At 44.8% G+C, this 13,226-nt stretch overlaps 2 protein-coding genes across 2 annotated transcripts; both read right to left on the bottom strand.

The window, feature by feature from the left end:
* Positions 1-3,293: 3,293 nt before the first annotated feature.
* Positions 3,294-4,135, bottom strand: LOC147997110 (endogenous retrovirus group K member 7 Pro protein-like). The gene has a single exon (XM_087609518.1). The coding sequence runs from the start codon at positions 4,099-4,101 to the stop codon at positions 3,349-3,351; it is 753 nt and encodes a 250-aa protein (XP_087465644.1). The 5' UTR covers positions 4,102-4,135; the 3' UTR covers positions 3,294-3,348.
* LOC148007910 (uncharacterized) lies at positions 4,101-7,180 on the bottom strand. Its single transcript, XM_087604353.1, has 4 exons — positions 6,902-7,180; positions 6,586-6,705; positions 5,764-5,923; positions 4,101-5,686 (listed from the first exon to the last, which is right to left on the bottom strand). The coding sequence occupies exons 1-4, from the start codon at positions 7,178-7,180 to the stop codon at positions 4,101-4,103; spliced, it is 2,145 nt and encodes a 714-aa protein (XP_087460479.1).
* Between the last annotated feature and the right edge of the window lie 6,046 nt (positions 7,181-13,226).

Raw genomic sequence — 13,226 nt, 5'->3', positions numbered from 1 at the left:
TCGGACCAGATCTATACGTTGGTTGACAAGCATAAGGCCTCCCTATATCTGAGTATTGGCTGAGGCCTGTCTGTCCCGAGCCACAGAGATGGTGGCCGATAAATCGTTGATAGTTTGGGTTGTCTGTACTGAATTTGACAAGGCCAATGCCGAGGCAGTAACCGAGGGAGCGACTGCTGTCGTAGCAATAATGCCAGCAATAATTGCAGAAGTACCAAAATCTCTTTTTCCTCTAAATAAGGTCATGGTCCCCGGGGCATCAACAGGGATCGGGATAAAGCGAGGCATGCGGGTAACTACTGCGATATTTTATATGAGTAGCTGTCCAGACAGAGGCAGCAGGTTTGATGTTCCCCGTCCAGGAAAATGACAACCGTCCCTTTTCGCCCTTTCCTCCAAGTAGCATCGCTATGGGCGTAAGATCAGTGCAGCTACCATTAACCCAATGTAAGGCCACCACCATAGAGAACTGTGGCGTTAGCCACAATGTCCTCCTCACCAGTTCCCCATGTGGCCTCCCTTAACCAAGCAGAAGATTGATTATATAACATAATGCAAGGGAGATCAAAAGATGTTTTGTTGAATATGCCAAAACAAAGGCTGCCCTTAAGGGGAATAGTCCTATTTTCTTTTAGTCGTTCAACCTGTGGATCCTTAGGTAAATAGGCCAACCCTAAATCCCTGTTAGTGGTACATCACCGGCATCGGGAGTGGAAAGGTTGACATTATTCCCCATCGTAGCTCGCCCTGCACCGTTGCTGGCATCCATGGAAGAAGAGTGAGGAGGTGCAGGAGTCCCAGTCCCTTCTTGATCACTTGCTGTGATGCTCCTAGTAAGTCGTCCTGGGATCCATATGGGATTTTCATTGTCCTGTGGAAAAACACAGACAGCTCCCCTGGATCTTATTAAAACAGGATCCGGGCCTTTCCATTCATTTGTTAATACATCCTTCCATTTGACTAATTCTTTTGTCCTCTTGGGCTCTGAGCAATGTCGCTCAGCCGCTGTTTGTCCAGCTTCATCAAGATTTAAAAAATTTAAGGTAAAAAGGGCCAGAGCAGTGGCCACTCGGGGTGTTGGGGGGAGTTCTATCATAATTCCCCTCCTTTGTTTTATTAAATATGATTTGAGCGTCCGATGAGCACGCTCTATGATTCCCTGTCCTTGAGGGTTGTAGGGCAGGCCCGTCAGGTGGGTAACCTGCATCTGAGCACAAAACTGACGGAATTTTTGAGATGTGTAGGCGGGGCCATTGTCAGTTTTTACACATTTTGGCTTTCCCCAAGCACTCCATGCTTCAAGGCAGTGCTGAATGACATGTGTTGTTTTTTCTCCTGTAAGTGGGGTGGCATGTAGAATGCCAGAACATGTGTCTATAGATACATGCACATACTGAAATTTTCCAAAAGTAGAATTATGAGTAACATCCATTTGCCAGATTTGCAATGGCTGTATTCCTCTTGGGTTGACCCCGATGTGAGGAACTGGGAGGAACTGGCAGCACTGTTGGCATCGGGTGACTATATCACGTGCCTCTTTTCTAGTTATAGAGAAGCGGTGGCGTAAAGTTTCTGAGGTGACATGGAAATTGCCATGAAAGGCTTTAGCGGCCTCTAAAGGAGAGGCCAGGGCCACAGCTATCATTTTTGTGGCTTTGTCAGCCAAATCATTCTCTGAACTCATTGGGCCAGGGAGTCCAGAATGGGCCCGTATATGAGTAATGTATACAGGGAATCTTCTATTTAATAGGATAATTTGGATTTTTCGGAAAATATCTGCCACATTACTAGTGGTTTTAATTATACCGGCAGTTTCAAGAATACTAACAGCATTAACCACATAGGAGGAATCTGAAACAATATTTAGAGGAACCTGGAATTTTTCAATGACCTCCATGACCACTAGGCATTCTACCACTTGGGGTGAGGTTTCAAAATATTGTCGTGAGAATACTTGGGAGTTTACCACATATGCTCCCACCCCTGTTTTTGACCCATCCGTATACACCGTTATCCCCTCCTTTAATGGTTTGTGGGATGTGATGCGAGGGAAAACAATAGGTTGTGATCTTGCGAAACACAATAGGGGGTGTTTAGGATAATGATTATCTATCTTCCCTGTAAAGGATGTGAGCAGCACTGCCCAATCATCAGAGGTAGCGGCTAGAGTTTGGACCTGGTAGGGTGTATATGGGATAATCAAGGATTGGGGTGGAGTCCCAAAATGACAGATGGCAGCTTTTAGGCCCTTAATAGCCAGATGTGCTACTGCGGCTGGATACCAATCAATAATCTTCACAGGGGAAGCATGTGGATGGATCCATAACAGTGGACCTTGTTGCCATAAAACGGCAGTGGGTAAATCCTTGGTATCTAGTACACAGAGTGAAAAAGGTAGAGACCAATCAATGCGTTGCAATTGGGCCTGTTTTATGGCATCTTCTACTTTTAGTAAGGCCTTGGTTGCAGCGGGAGTTAGCACACGAGGGGAGGTGATGTGGCCGTCCCCTTCCAATATTTCGAACAAAGGTTTTAATTCCGCGGAAGGGATTTTCAAAAATGGTCTCAACCAGTTGATATCTCCCAAGAGCTTCTGAAAGTCATTAAGAGTATGGAGGTGGTCTCTACGGATTTCCAGTTTCTGGGGTATAATCTTATCAGGGAAAATAATGGATCCTAGAAAATGACCTGTGTCAGCAATTTGGACCTTTTCTGTAGCAATATGTAAGTCCCATTGTTTAAGGGTTTTTTGTAATAAGGAATAGGCTTGTTTGAGTAATTCTAAGTCTTTATGACACATCAATATATCATCCATGTAATGGATTAACAGTAAATTTGGATAGGTCTCCCTGATTGGTTTGAGGGCTTCCTGAACATATAACTGACACATCGTAGGGCTGTTGGCCATGCCCTGAGGTAGGACCTTCCACTGGTATCTTTTATCAGGTTCAATATGATTAATTGATGGAACAGTAAAAGCAAACCTGGGCCTATCTGGGGGGTAAAGAGGAATAGAGAAAAAACAATCCTTGATATCTATTATTACCAAATTCCAATCTTTTTGTAGGGCCGAGAGTATAGGAAGGCCCCGCTGAATGGGTCCAAGGGATTCCATCTGATCGTTAATGGCCCTCAAGTCATGGAGTAGTCGCCATTTTCCTGATTTTTTCCTTATTACAAAAATTGGGGTGTTCCAAGGAGAGGTAGAGGGCTCCAAATGTCCCAATCTTAATTGTTCATCCACCAGTCCTGTAGCTGCCTGTAATTTCTCAGAGGTTAATGGCCATTGGGGAACCCACACTGTGTCCTCCGTCCTCCATGGTATGGGTCGTGCTGCCCCAATGGCGCCTAGGAAAAACCCAGGCCTTGTTTATGGGGGTTGGCGATCGGTTCAATGGGCGTGAGACAACCCTGTTCTAATCGCCCAAGGCCTTTCCCTTCCTTATAGCCCATCCTTGACATCATGTGGGCCACTTGTGGGGGGTATTCATTAGATAAGGTCAGTCCCATGGTCTGCATAACATCCCTCCCCAAAAGATTAACAGGCAGGGGAAGTACATAAGGAATAAATTGTCCCTGTCGGCCGTCGGCAGTTGTCCAAGTTAGAGTGGCAGAGCTGATCATAGGGCATGACTGGTAGCCTAATCCTTGTAGTGAGTGAGAAGATTTTGTGGTAGGCCATGATTGAGGCCACCATTTTGAGGAAATTATACTTTTATCAGCCCCAGTATCCAGTATGCCTTCGAATTTCTTTCCATTAATTTCTAAGCTCAATTTTGGGCGGTTGTTAAGGTGAACCACCAAATATGCCGAATCATGACCAGTGGACCCCATGGGTCCCTTAGTATCCTGTATCGTGGCCTGGAAGCACGGAAGGAGTAATAACTGTGCTATTCTATCTCCTTTACTTATGGAAAAAACCCCATCGGGACTTGAACAAAGAATCTGAATATCAAGAGAGCGCTGAGCTTCAACAAGGCCTGGATGGACTATCAGTCCTTGTAGGGCGAGAGATCCTCTCCCAAGGACAAGGCCTATGGTTCCCGGGGGTAGAGGCCCCACAGTCTGAGCAGGAATTGGCTGAATGCCCATCTGGGGCATTAGAAAGAAGTCTGAGGCGGCACGCAGGTCCAATTTTGTGTCGCCTCTTGGGGGACCTCCTCTGCCAGGGTCGTGGCCCTGTGAAAGCGGTTCCCATATCTTTGAGGGCCCTGGGACCGGGGGCCCACCAGCCCGTTTTTTGACATCTCATTAGGTCGAGTCTCCAAAGGAGGGAGTAGTTTGCCTTTAATGTCTCTCACTGATCGGCACTGGTCAGCCCTATGGTAGCCTTTGCCACATCGGACACAGAGGGTTGCAGACCCCCTGTCTCTTTTTGTCATCCTGCAGTCTCTTTTTAGATGGCCTGTTTTCCCACATTGAAAGCATGATCTTTTATCCGTCCCTTTAACGGGGCGTCGCTGGAACTGGAGAATGGCAGCCGCCAGGCCTGAGTTAGTAAGGGGCCCTCCAAGTTCCCTGCAAACTCTAAGCCAATCCTGTAGCCCTTTATTTCTTCGGGGGGCTATGGCTGTTCGGCACTCCTGGGTGGCTTGCTCGAAAACGAGCTGTTCTATTAGTGGTGCTGCTTGTTCAGGATCGCCAAAGATTCGTCCTGCAGCCTCTGTCATTCTAGCTACAAAATCTGAGAAATTTTCCTGGGGTCCCTGAACGATTTTTGTAAGTTGATTATCAATCCCTCCTCTCCTGGACAGTGCCTTCCAGGCTCTAATAGATGTGCTGGAGACCTGAGCATAGGCGCCCCAGTGGTAAGCAGACTGATCAGCTGCAAAGCGGCCCTGTCCTGTTAAGAGTTCGAAAGTCCATTCTTGTTGCTCAGGTATTAAGGCCGTAGCATTTGCTCTGGCCTGTGTTTGGGCTGCCTCATACCAGAGCGCTTTCCATTCCATGTATTGGCCCATGCTGGCAAGGGCTGCCTTAGCAATCATCTGCCAATCAGCTGGTGTCAATGCTGTCATGGCCAACCTGTCGAGTTGTGTTAGAGTAAAGTTGGCCGTGACTCCATACTTTCTAACTGATTCCGCTAATTCCTTAATCTGATTATATTCAACAGGGGCATGGACCCGTCCTCCCTCCGGAGTCTCAAAGATAGGAAATGTCATACTCAGCTTTCTTCTCACCCTCTCGGGGACTAGTGAGAAGGCGCGTGAGCGTGTCTCATATGGAGGAGGCGCCGTTGGTGGCGGCCGCGCTAGAAGGCTTCTATTACTTCCCCTACATTCATCTGGGTAATATCTTTCCTCCTCATATTTAGCTGCTTCCTCATCTAGCTCAGCCTCCTCCTCTGAGTCTAAGGTTTTATTTTCAGAGCTTTCAGAACTGTCGAGGTTCAGCGCTTCTAGCTCTTTCACAGGGTATAGGCTGGCTCCCCCTCCTGGTTTATGTGTAGAGGAGGAAGTGCTGGAATCTGAAAATTTCAACGCTCCCTTGTCTTTGGACTTACCGGGAGGGCACCTTTTCTTTCTTTGGACGTCTTTTTTCTTGCGCGCGCCCAACCTCTCACTACGTTCGGTTTCTGACAGACTTTCCCGGACTACCTCGAGAGTGGCCTGTCCTTCTACTACTTCTGCCTTACACGTTTCATCCTTTAAACAATTCTTAACCAGCTTCCATATAGCTTTGGTCCCTAGGCGCAGATATCTTCCGCCAATTTTCTGTCAAGGTCTTTTCCAAGTTTGTTCCATGAGGCAATCGTAAACGAGCCTGAACAGGCAAACCAAGGCGCCACCCTCTCCACCTCCTTCACAAAGTTTTTAAGTGTTCCTCCTCCAATTTTGATGTTCCTCTGCTTTAACACTGTTTCCAAGGCCGTGACCACAGACTGTGAGGATCCCATGATGGGCCAGGAACGCCGGCGGCTTATCTACGTCCGTCTGACAAGGCGTGAGGTGAAAGGGTAGAGACGGACACGCTGCTCTCTTATGTACGGGAGTCTTACACGCGCCTCCCCGGACGGTGCCGCTTATCTACGTCGGCCTTATTGCGTCCTTGTTCCTCAACAGTCAAAATCGAAGGTAAAAGGGAGCTGCGCGAAGCTCACTTATATACGAGAGACTGAGACGCGCCTTCAGCTGCTGTGATCGTCCTTTTAACAGCGAAAACGGTGAAAACAGAACATAAAGAATAGTGTGGCTCCCAGGACAAATACTATAGCCTCAACAAATCCTTCCCAAGGCGGTGACAACCCCAGACCAAAGTCCAAGAGAGGGCTGCCTCTCCGAACGTATCTACCTGCAGTTCTGAATCCTCCTTGTCGCCAAGGGATCTCCGAAGGTGCTGACGATGGTGAGGTCTTTCCCGGGTTTTCGGCACCAGATGTCCCGCGCTACGTCTCGCCAGCAGGAACGACGCGGCACACACAGGATCCTACTACAGAAAAGCTTTAATGCGTCTTGAGAGGGAGAGCATAAGCTTACAATGCGGAGACGGAGAGTGAGGAATAACCGTCCCTTATATAGGAAACTATCCTCGCCTAGGACGTGTCACTCTCTGACTGGTCGCTGCCAATTATGCCAGATGACGTACCAAAACGTACGTGTCCCTTTGAGTAGGGACGTTACCAGGCGCCTGCGTATTGCCCTTTTTACTAGGTGCGTTCTGCCGGATGCCGGTGCCATCTTGTAATGGAGTTTGTGAGGACAGCTCCTCACATATGTGAGGACAGCTCCTCGGACAGCTCCTCACATCTCTGTGAGGACAGCTCCTCGGACAGCTCCTCACACTTTTCTGTCTTTTCTTTTTCCTCTTTTCCTCCTTTTCTTTTCTTCCCTTCCTTCAAAACTTTCTCTCCTTCTGACATACTCTCTTGTTGCTCTGTAAGGATTCTCTGACCTGTCCTAACAGCTTCTTCACATCGTTTATCTTCTAAGCAGGCACAGACCATAAGCCAAAGCGGCTTTGTCCCTGGTTTAAGCTTTCCCTCTGTCGTTTCCTTATCCAGATCTTTTCCTAACGTTTCCCACGCTCTCAAAGTGAGTGACCCTGACACTATAAACCACGGAGCACAACGGTTACACTCATCAAGAAAACGCAACAGAATTTTCTTATCAATTTTAAACCCACGCTGACCAAGAAGCTCCTGAAGAGCTGACAGGAGCGGGGTGGAGTATGAGTTTCCCATGCTTTTACGGACCTTATTTACGATCGATTTACAAGCAAGGGGAGCTGGCGAGCTGGTGTGTTTATTTACACACGATCTTGTGGCTCATCAGTGGACTCTTCCCAACAAATGCATTCATGCCCTGGACGGTGGCAATTCAGACAGTAGCAACACCACAACACAAAAAGAGGAAAAGGCAAGAGTGCTAGTCCAACCCACAAAGGATCAAATGGAAAAGACAACATTGCCGTGCTCCACAAACCCCTTTGCCTCTAAACCAAGGCTATCATCGCCTCTGCTTCTCCAGAGAACCTTATTGTCCTATTAGGGAAATTTTATAATCCCTTATCCCGGAGCTTTATCGTCCCAATTTCGGGAGCTTTACCATCCCAATTCTAGGAACTCTATTGTCCCAATTCTGGCAACTAACTGCCCCTTCTGGGAACTTACCGACAAGGACCGTCCGGAGGCTGAAAAAGTTCTGGATCCAGACGAGAAAAGATAATTTTCTCGGGTCCCCGTACGGGCCACCAGTTGAAGCGCCCACCTCGACAGGCAAGGAAGACGCGACACTGTTGGATCCTTCTTTAACAGCCTTTATTGCAGGAACAACTCATTGATGATACTGGGACCCTGGAGAAGAAAGGCACTCGCCTTAAGTACAAAACAGACAGTGGCTGTGAACTTGTCCTCTGGGGATTGGTGGAGTGAAGACATCTTATTAACATGCTTATCAACTATGGCATAGTAAAAATGCCAGAAGAAAGCTAAAAGACACGGCTTAATGGTGGTAATAACACAAACGACCACTAGATGTCAGTGCCATTAATAGTTGCTCCCAACATTCTTTCAGTTTGTTTATATAATGGATCACGTAGTTTTCTGTATATTAAACCATCCCTGCATGCCTGGGATGAAGCCTACTTGATCATGGTGCCTGATTGTTTTGATGTGCTCTTGGATTCAGTTTGCCAGAATTTTATTGAGTATTTTTGCATCGATATTCATAAGGGAAATTGGTCTGAAGTTCTCTCTTTGTTGGGTCTTTGTGTGGTTTAGGTATAAGAGTAATTGTGGCTTCATAGAAGGAATTCAGTAGTGCTCCATCTGTTTCAATTTTGTGGAATAGTTTGGATAGTATTGGTATGAGGTCTTCTATGAAGGTCTGATAGAATTCTGCACTAAACCCATCTGGACCTGGGCTCTTTTTGGTTGGGAGACCTTTAATGACTGCTTCTATTTCCTTAGGAGTTATGGGGTTGTTTAAATGGTTTATCTGTTCCTTATTTAACTTCAGTTCCTGGTATTTGTCTAGGAAATTGTCCATTTCCTGCAGATTTTCAAGTTTTGTTGAATATAGGCTTTTGTAGTAGGATCTGATGATTTTTTGAATTACCTCTGATTCTGTAGTTATGTCTCCCTTTTCATTTCTGATTTTGTTAATTTGGACACACTCTCTGTGTCCTCTCATTAGTCTGGCTAAGGGTTTATCTATCTTGTTGATTTTCTCAAAGAACCAACTTTTGGTTCTGTTGATTCTTTGTGTAGTCCTTTTTGTTTCTATTTGGTTGATTTCAGCTCTGAGTTTGATTATTTCCTGCCTTCTACTCCTCCTGGGTGTATTTGATTCTTTTTGTTCTAGAGCTTGTAGGTGTGCTGTCAAGCTGGTTACATATGCTCTCTCCTGTTTCTTTCTGCAGGCACTCAGCTATGAGTTTTCCTCTTAGCACAGCTTTCATTGTGTTCCATAGGTTTGGGTATGTTGTACCTTCATTTTCATCAAATTCTAAGAAGTCTTTAATTTCTTTCTTTATTTCTTCCTTGACCAACTTCTCTCTTCATTGAGTAGAGCATTGTTCAACTTCCACGTATATGTGGGCGTTCTTCCCTTATTGTTATTGAAGACCAGCTATAGGCCGTGGTGGTCTGATAGCACGCATGGGATTATTTTTATCTTTCTGTACCTGTTGAGGCCCGTTTTTTGACCAATTATATGGTCAGTTTTGGAGAAAGTACCATGAGGAGCTGAGAAGAAGGTATATCCTTTTGCTTTAGGATAGAATGTTCTTTAAATATCTGTCAAGTCTATTTGGTTCATGACTTCTCTTTAGTTCATTACGTCTCTGTTTAATTTCTGTTTCCATGATCTGTCCATTGATGAGAGTGGGGTATTGAAATCTCCTACTATTATTGTGTGAGGTACAATGTGTGTTTTGAGCTTTAGTAAGGTTTCTTTTACGTATGTAGGTGCCCTTGGATTTGGGGCATAGATATTTAGGAATGAGAATTCATCTTGGTGGATTTTTCCTTTGATGAATATGAAGTGTCCTTCCTTATCTTTTTTGATGTCTTTTAGTTGAAAATCGATTTTATTTTATATTAGAATGGCTACTCCAGCTTGCTTCTTCTGACCATTTGCTTGGAAATTTGTTTTCCAGTCTTTCACTCTGAGGTAGTGTCTGTCTTTGTCTTTGAGGTGTGTTTCCTGTAGGCAGCAGAATGCAGGGTCCTCATTGAGTATCCAGTTTGTTAATCTATGTCTTTTTATTGGGGAGTTGAAGCCATTGATGTTGAGAGATATTAAGGAATAGTGATTATTGCTTCCTGTTATATTCATATTTGGATGTGAGTTTATGTTTGTGTGCTTTTCTTCTCTTTGTTTTGTTGCCAAGTCAATTAGTTTCTTCCTTTCTCTAGGGTGTAGCTTGCCTCCTTGTGTTGGGCTTTACCATTTACTATCCTTTGTAGCGCTGGATTTGTAGACAGATATTGTGTGAATTTGGTTTTACCATGGAATATCTTGGTTTCTCCATCTATGTTAATTGAGTGTTTTGCAGGATACAGTAACCTGGGCTGGTATTTGTGTTCTCTTAGGGTCTCTATGACATCTTTCCAGGACCTTCTGGCTTTCATAGTCTCTGGCAGAAAGTCTGGTGTGATTCTGATAGATCTGCCTTTATATGTTACTTGACGTTTTTCCCTTACTGCTTTCAATATTCTTTCTTTATTTTATGTATTTGTTGTTTTGACTATTATGTGACGGGAGGTATTTCTTTTCTGTCCAATCTATTTGGAGTTCTGTAGGCTTCTTGTATGCCTATGGGTATCTCTTTCTTTAGGTTAGGGAAGTTTTCTTCTATGATTTTGTTGAAGATATTTACTGGTCCTTTGAGCTGGGAGTCTTCACTCTCTTCTGTACCTATTATCTTTAGGTTTGATCTTCTCATTGAGTCCTGGATTTCCTGTATGTTTTGGACCAGTAGCTTTTTCTGCTTTACATTATCTTTGACAGTTGTGTCGATGATTTCTATGGAATCTTCTGCTCCTGGGATTCTCTCTTCTATGTCTTGTATTCTGTTGGTGATGCTTGTATCTATGGCTCCTTGTCTCTTCCTTTGGTTTTCTATGACCAGGGTTGTTTCCATGTGTTCTTTCTTGATTGCTTCTATTTCCATTTTTAATTCCTTCAACTGTCTGATTGATTTTTTTCCTGGAATTCTTTCAGGGATTTTTGTGATTGCTCTTTGTAGGCTTCTACTTGTTTATTTATGTTTTCCTGCATTTCTCTAAGGGATTTCTTCATGTCTTTCTCGAAGTCCTCTAGCATCATGATCAAATATGATTTTGAATCTAGATCTTGCTTTTCTGGTGTGTTTGGACATTCCATGTTTGCTTTCGTGGGAGAATTGGGCTCCGATGATGCCATGTATTCTTGGTTTCTGTTGCTTCTGTTCCTGCACTTGCCTCTTGCCTTCAGATTATCTCTAGTGTTACTTTGTTCTGCTATTTCTGACAGTGGCTAGACTGTCCTATAAGCCTGTGTGTCAGGAGTGCTGTAGACCTGTTTTCCTGTTTCCTTTCAGCCAGTTATGGGAACAGAGTGTTCTGCTTTCGGGCATGTAGTTTTTCCTATCTACAGGTCTTCAGCTATTCCTGGGGGCCTGTGCCCTGAGTGCACCAGGCAGGTCGCTTGGAGCAGAAAAGTTGGTCTTATCTGTGGTCCCAAGGCTCATGTTTACTCATGGTGTGTTGCTTATGAGCTCTCTACGGCGGCAGCAACCAGGAGGACCTGCGCTGCCCTTTCCAGGAGCCCCCGTGCACCAGAGTCCCAGATGGCGTTTGATGTTTTCTTCTGGAGTTAGAGATGTGGGCAGAGTGGAGTCTCTTCTGGTTTATCAGGCCTGTCTGCCTCTCTGAGGGTTTAGCTCTCTCTCCCACGGGATTTGGGTGCGGAGAACTCCCACATTATTTTTTTTTTTTTAACAATTGTCCTAACATTAACTGTCACTAGTTTGTGGTCTGATTCCAGTAGTTTGCTGAAGTACTGTACAGGGCATCATTTCCCAGAGCAATGTCAACTTGTTGGAAAAGGAAGTATAATGATTATAAGAGTCAGTGGAGATGAAGGACACAAACAAAACAAGGCCTTCTAAACAGAAAATGACTGGCATGTAGTATGAACTCACCAAAGCTATTAGCATGAATAGAATATTCAAGGGTCTAAGACAGATAGCTGTTGTCCCAATTCTGAGAAGAGAAGTGGGGAACACTCCAATCCTTAACCAAAAGGCTATCTCAGATATGAAACACTCCCATGGACAAAATATTTTCTCCAACACTCTCACTTGAGAAACAAATAAATATACTTTATGGAAAGCAAAATGCCCAGTAATTGATGGCCAACACAAAATAAACTCAATGTTATTTTTTTTTTATTAACTTGAGTATTTCTTATATACATTTCAAGTGTTATTCCCTTTCCCGGTTTCCGGACAAACATCACCCTCCCCCCTCCCCTTCCTTATGGGTGTTCCCCTCCCAAACCTCCCCCCATTGCCACCCTCCCTGCATAGTCTAGTTCACTGGGGGTTCAGTCTTAGCAGGACCCAGGGCTTCCCCTTCCACTGGTGCTCTTACTAGGATATTCATTGCTACCTATGGGGACAGAGTCCAGGGTCAGTCCATGTATAGTCTTTAGGTAGTGGCTTAGTCCCTGGAAGCTCTGGTTGCTTGACATTGTTGTACTTTTGGGGTCTCGAGCACCTTCAAGCTCTTCCAGTTCTTTCTCTGATTCCTTCAACGGGGGACCTATTCTCAGTTCAGTGGTTTGCTGCTGGCATTCGCCTCTGTATTTGCTGTATTCTGGCTGTGTCTCTCAGGAGCGATCTACATCCGGCTCCTGTCGGTCTGCACTTCTTTGCTTCATCCATCTTGTCAAATTGGGTGGCTGTATATGTATGGGCCACCTGTGGGGCAGGCTCTGAATGGGTGTTCCTTCAGTCTCTGTTTTAATCTTGGCCTCTCCCTTCCCTGCCAAGGGTATTCTTTTTCCTCATTTAAAGAAGGAGTGAAGCATTCACATTTTGATCATCCGTCTTGAGTTTCCTTTGTTCTAGGGATCTAGGGTAATTCAAGCATTTGGGCTAATAGCCACTTATCAATGAGTGCATACCATGTATGTCTTTCTGTGAGTGGGTTAGCTCACTCAGGATGATATTTTCCAGTTCCAACCATTTGCCTACGAATTTCATAAACTCGTTGTTTTTGATAGCTGAGTAATATTCCATTGTGTAGATGTACCACATTTTCTGTATCCATTCCTCTGTTGAAGGGCATCTGGGTTCTTTCCATTTTCTGGCTATTATAAATAAGGCTGCGATGAACATAGTGGAGCACGTGTCTCTTTTATATGTTGAGGCATCTTTTGGGTATATGCCCAAGAGAGGTATGGCTGGATCCTCAGGCAGTTCAATGTCCAATTTTCTGAGGAACCTCCAGACTGATTTCCAGAATGGTTTTACCAGTCTGCAATCCCACCAACAATGGAGGAGTGTTCCTCTTTCTCCACATCCTCGCCAGCATCTGCTGTCACCTGAGTTTTTGATCTTAGCCATTCTCACTGGTGTGAGGTGAAATCTCAGGGTTGTTTTGATTTGCATTTCCCTTATGACTAAAGATGTTGAACATTTCTTTAGGTGTTTCTCAGCCATTCGGCATTCCTCAGCTGTGAATTCTTTGTTTAGCTCTGAACCCCATTTTTTAATAGGGTTATTTGTTTCCCTGCGGT

Source organism: Rattus norvegicus, chromosome 1, assembly GCF_021556685.1.
Source record: "Rattus norvegicus strain SHRSP/BbbUtx chromosome 1, alternate assembly SHRSP_T2T, whole genome shotgun sequence".
NCBI lineage: Eukaryota > Metazoa > Chordata > Mammalia > Rodentia > Muridae > Rattus > Rattus norvegicus.
The sequence above is the reverse complement of the archived record's forward strand: the minus strand, read 5'-3'. Positions and strand labels throughout refer to the sequence as shown.

What these genes read in the sequence shown, in the direction of transcription:
- LOC148007910 (XM_087604353.1), bottom strand. Translation starts at nt 7,180, where the DNA reads ATGGGAAACTCATACTCCACCCCGCTCCTGTCAGCTCTTCAGGAGCTT. An exon ending in AAAGGGACACGTACGTTTTG is followed by an intron (nt 5,924 to 6,585) that starts GTACGTCATCTG and finishes AGACGGACGTAG; the next exon opens with ATAAGCCGCCGGCGTTCCTG. An exon ending in GCCTTGGTTTGCCTGTTCAG is followed by an intron (nt 5,687 to 5,763) that starts GCTCGTTTACGA and finishes ATCTGCGCCTAG; the next exon opens with GGACCAAAGCTATATGGAAG.
- LOC147997110 (XM_087609518.1), bottom strand. Translation starts at nt 4,101, where the DNA reads ATGCCCCAGATGGGCATTCAGCCAATTCCTGCTCAGACTGTGGGGCCT.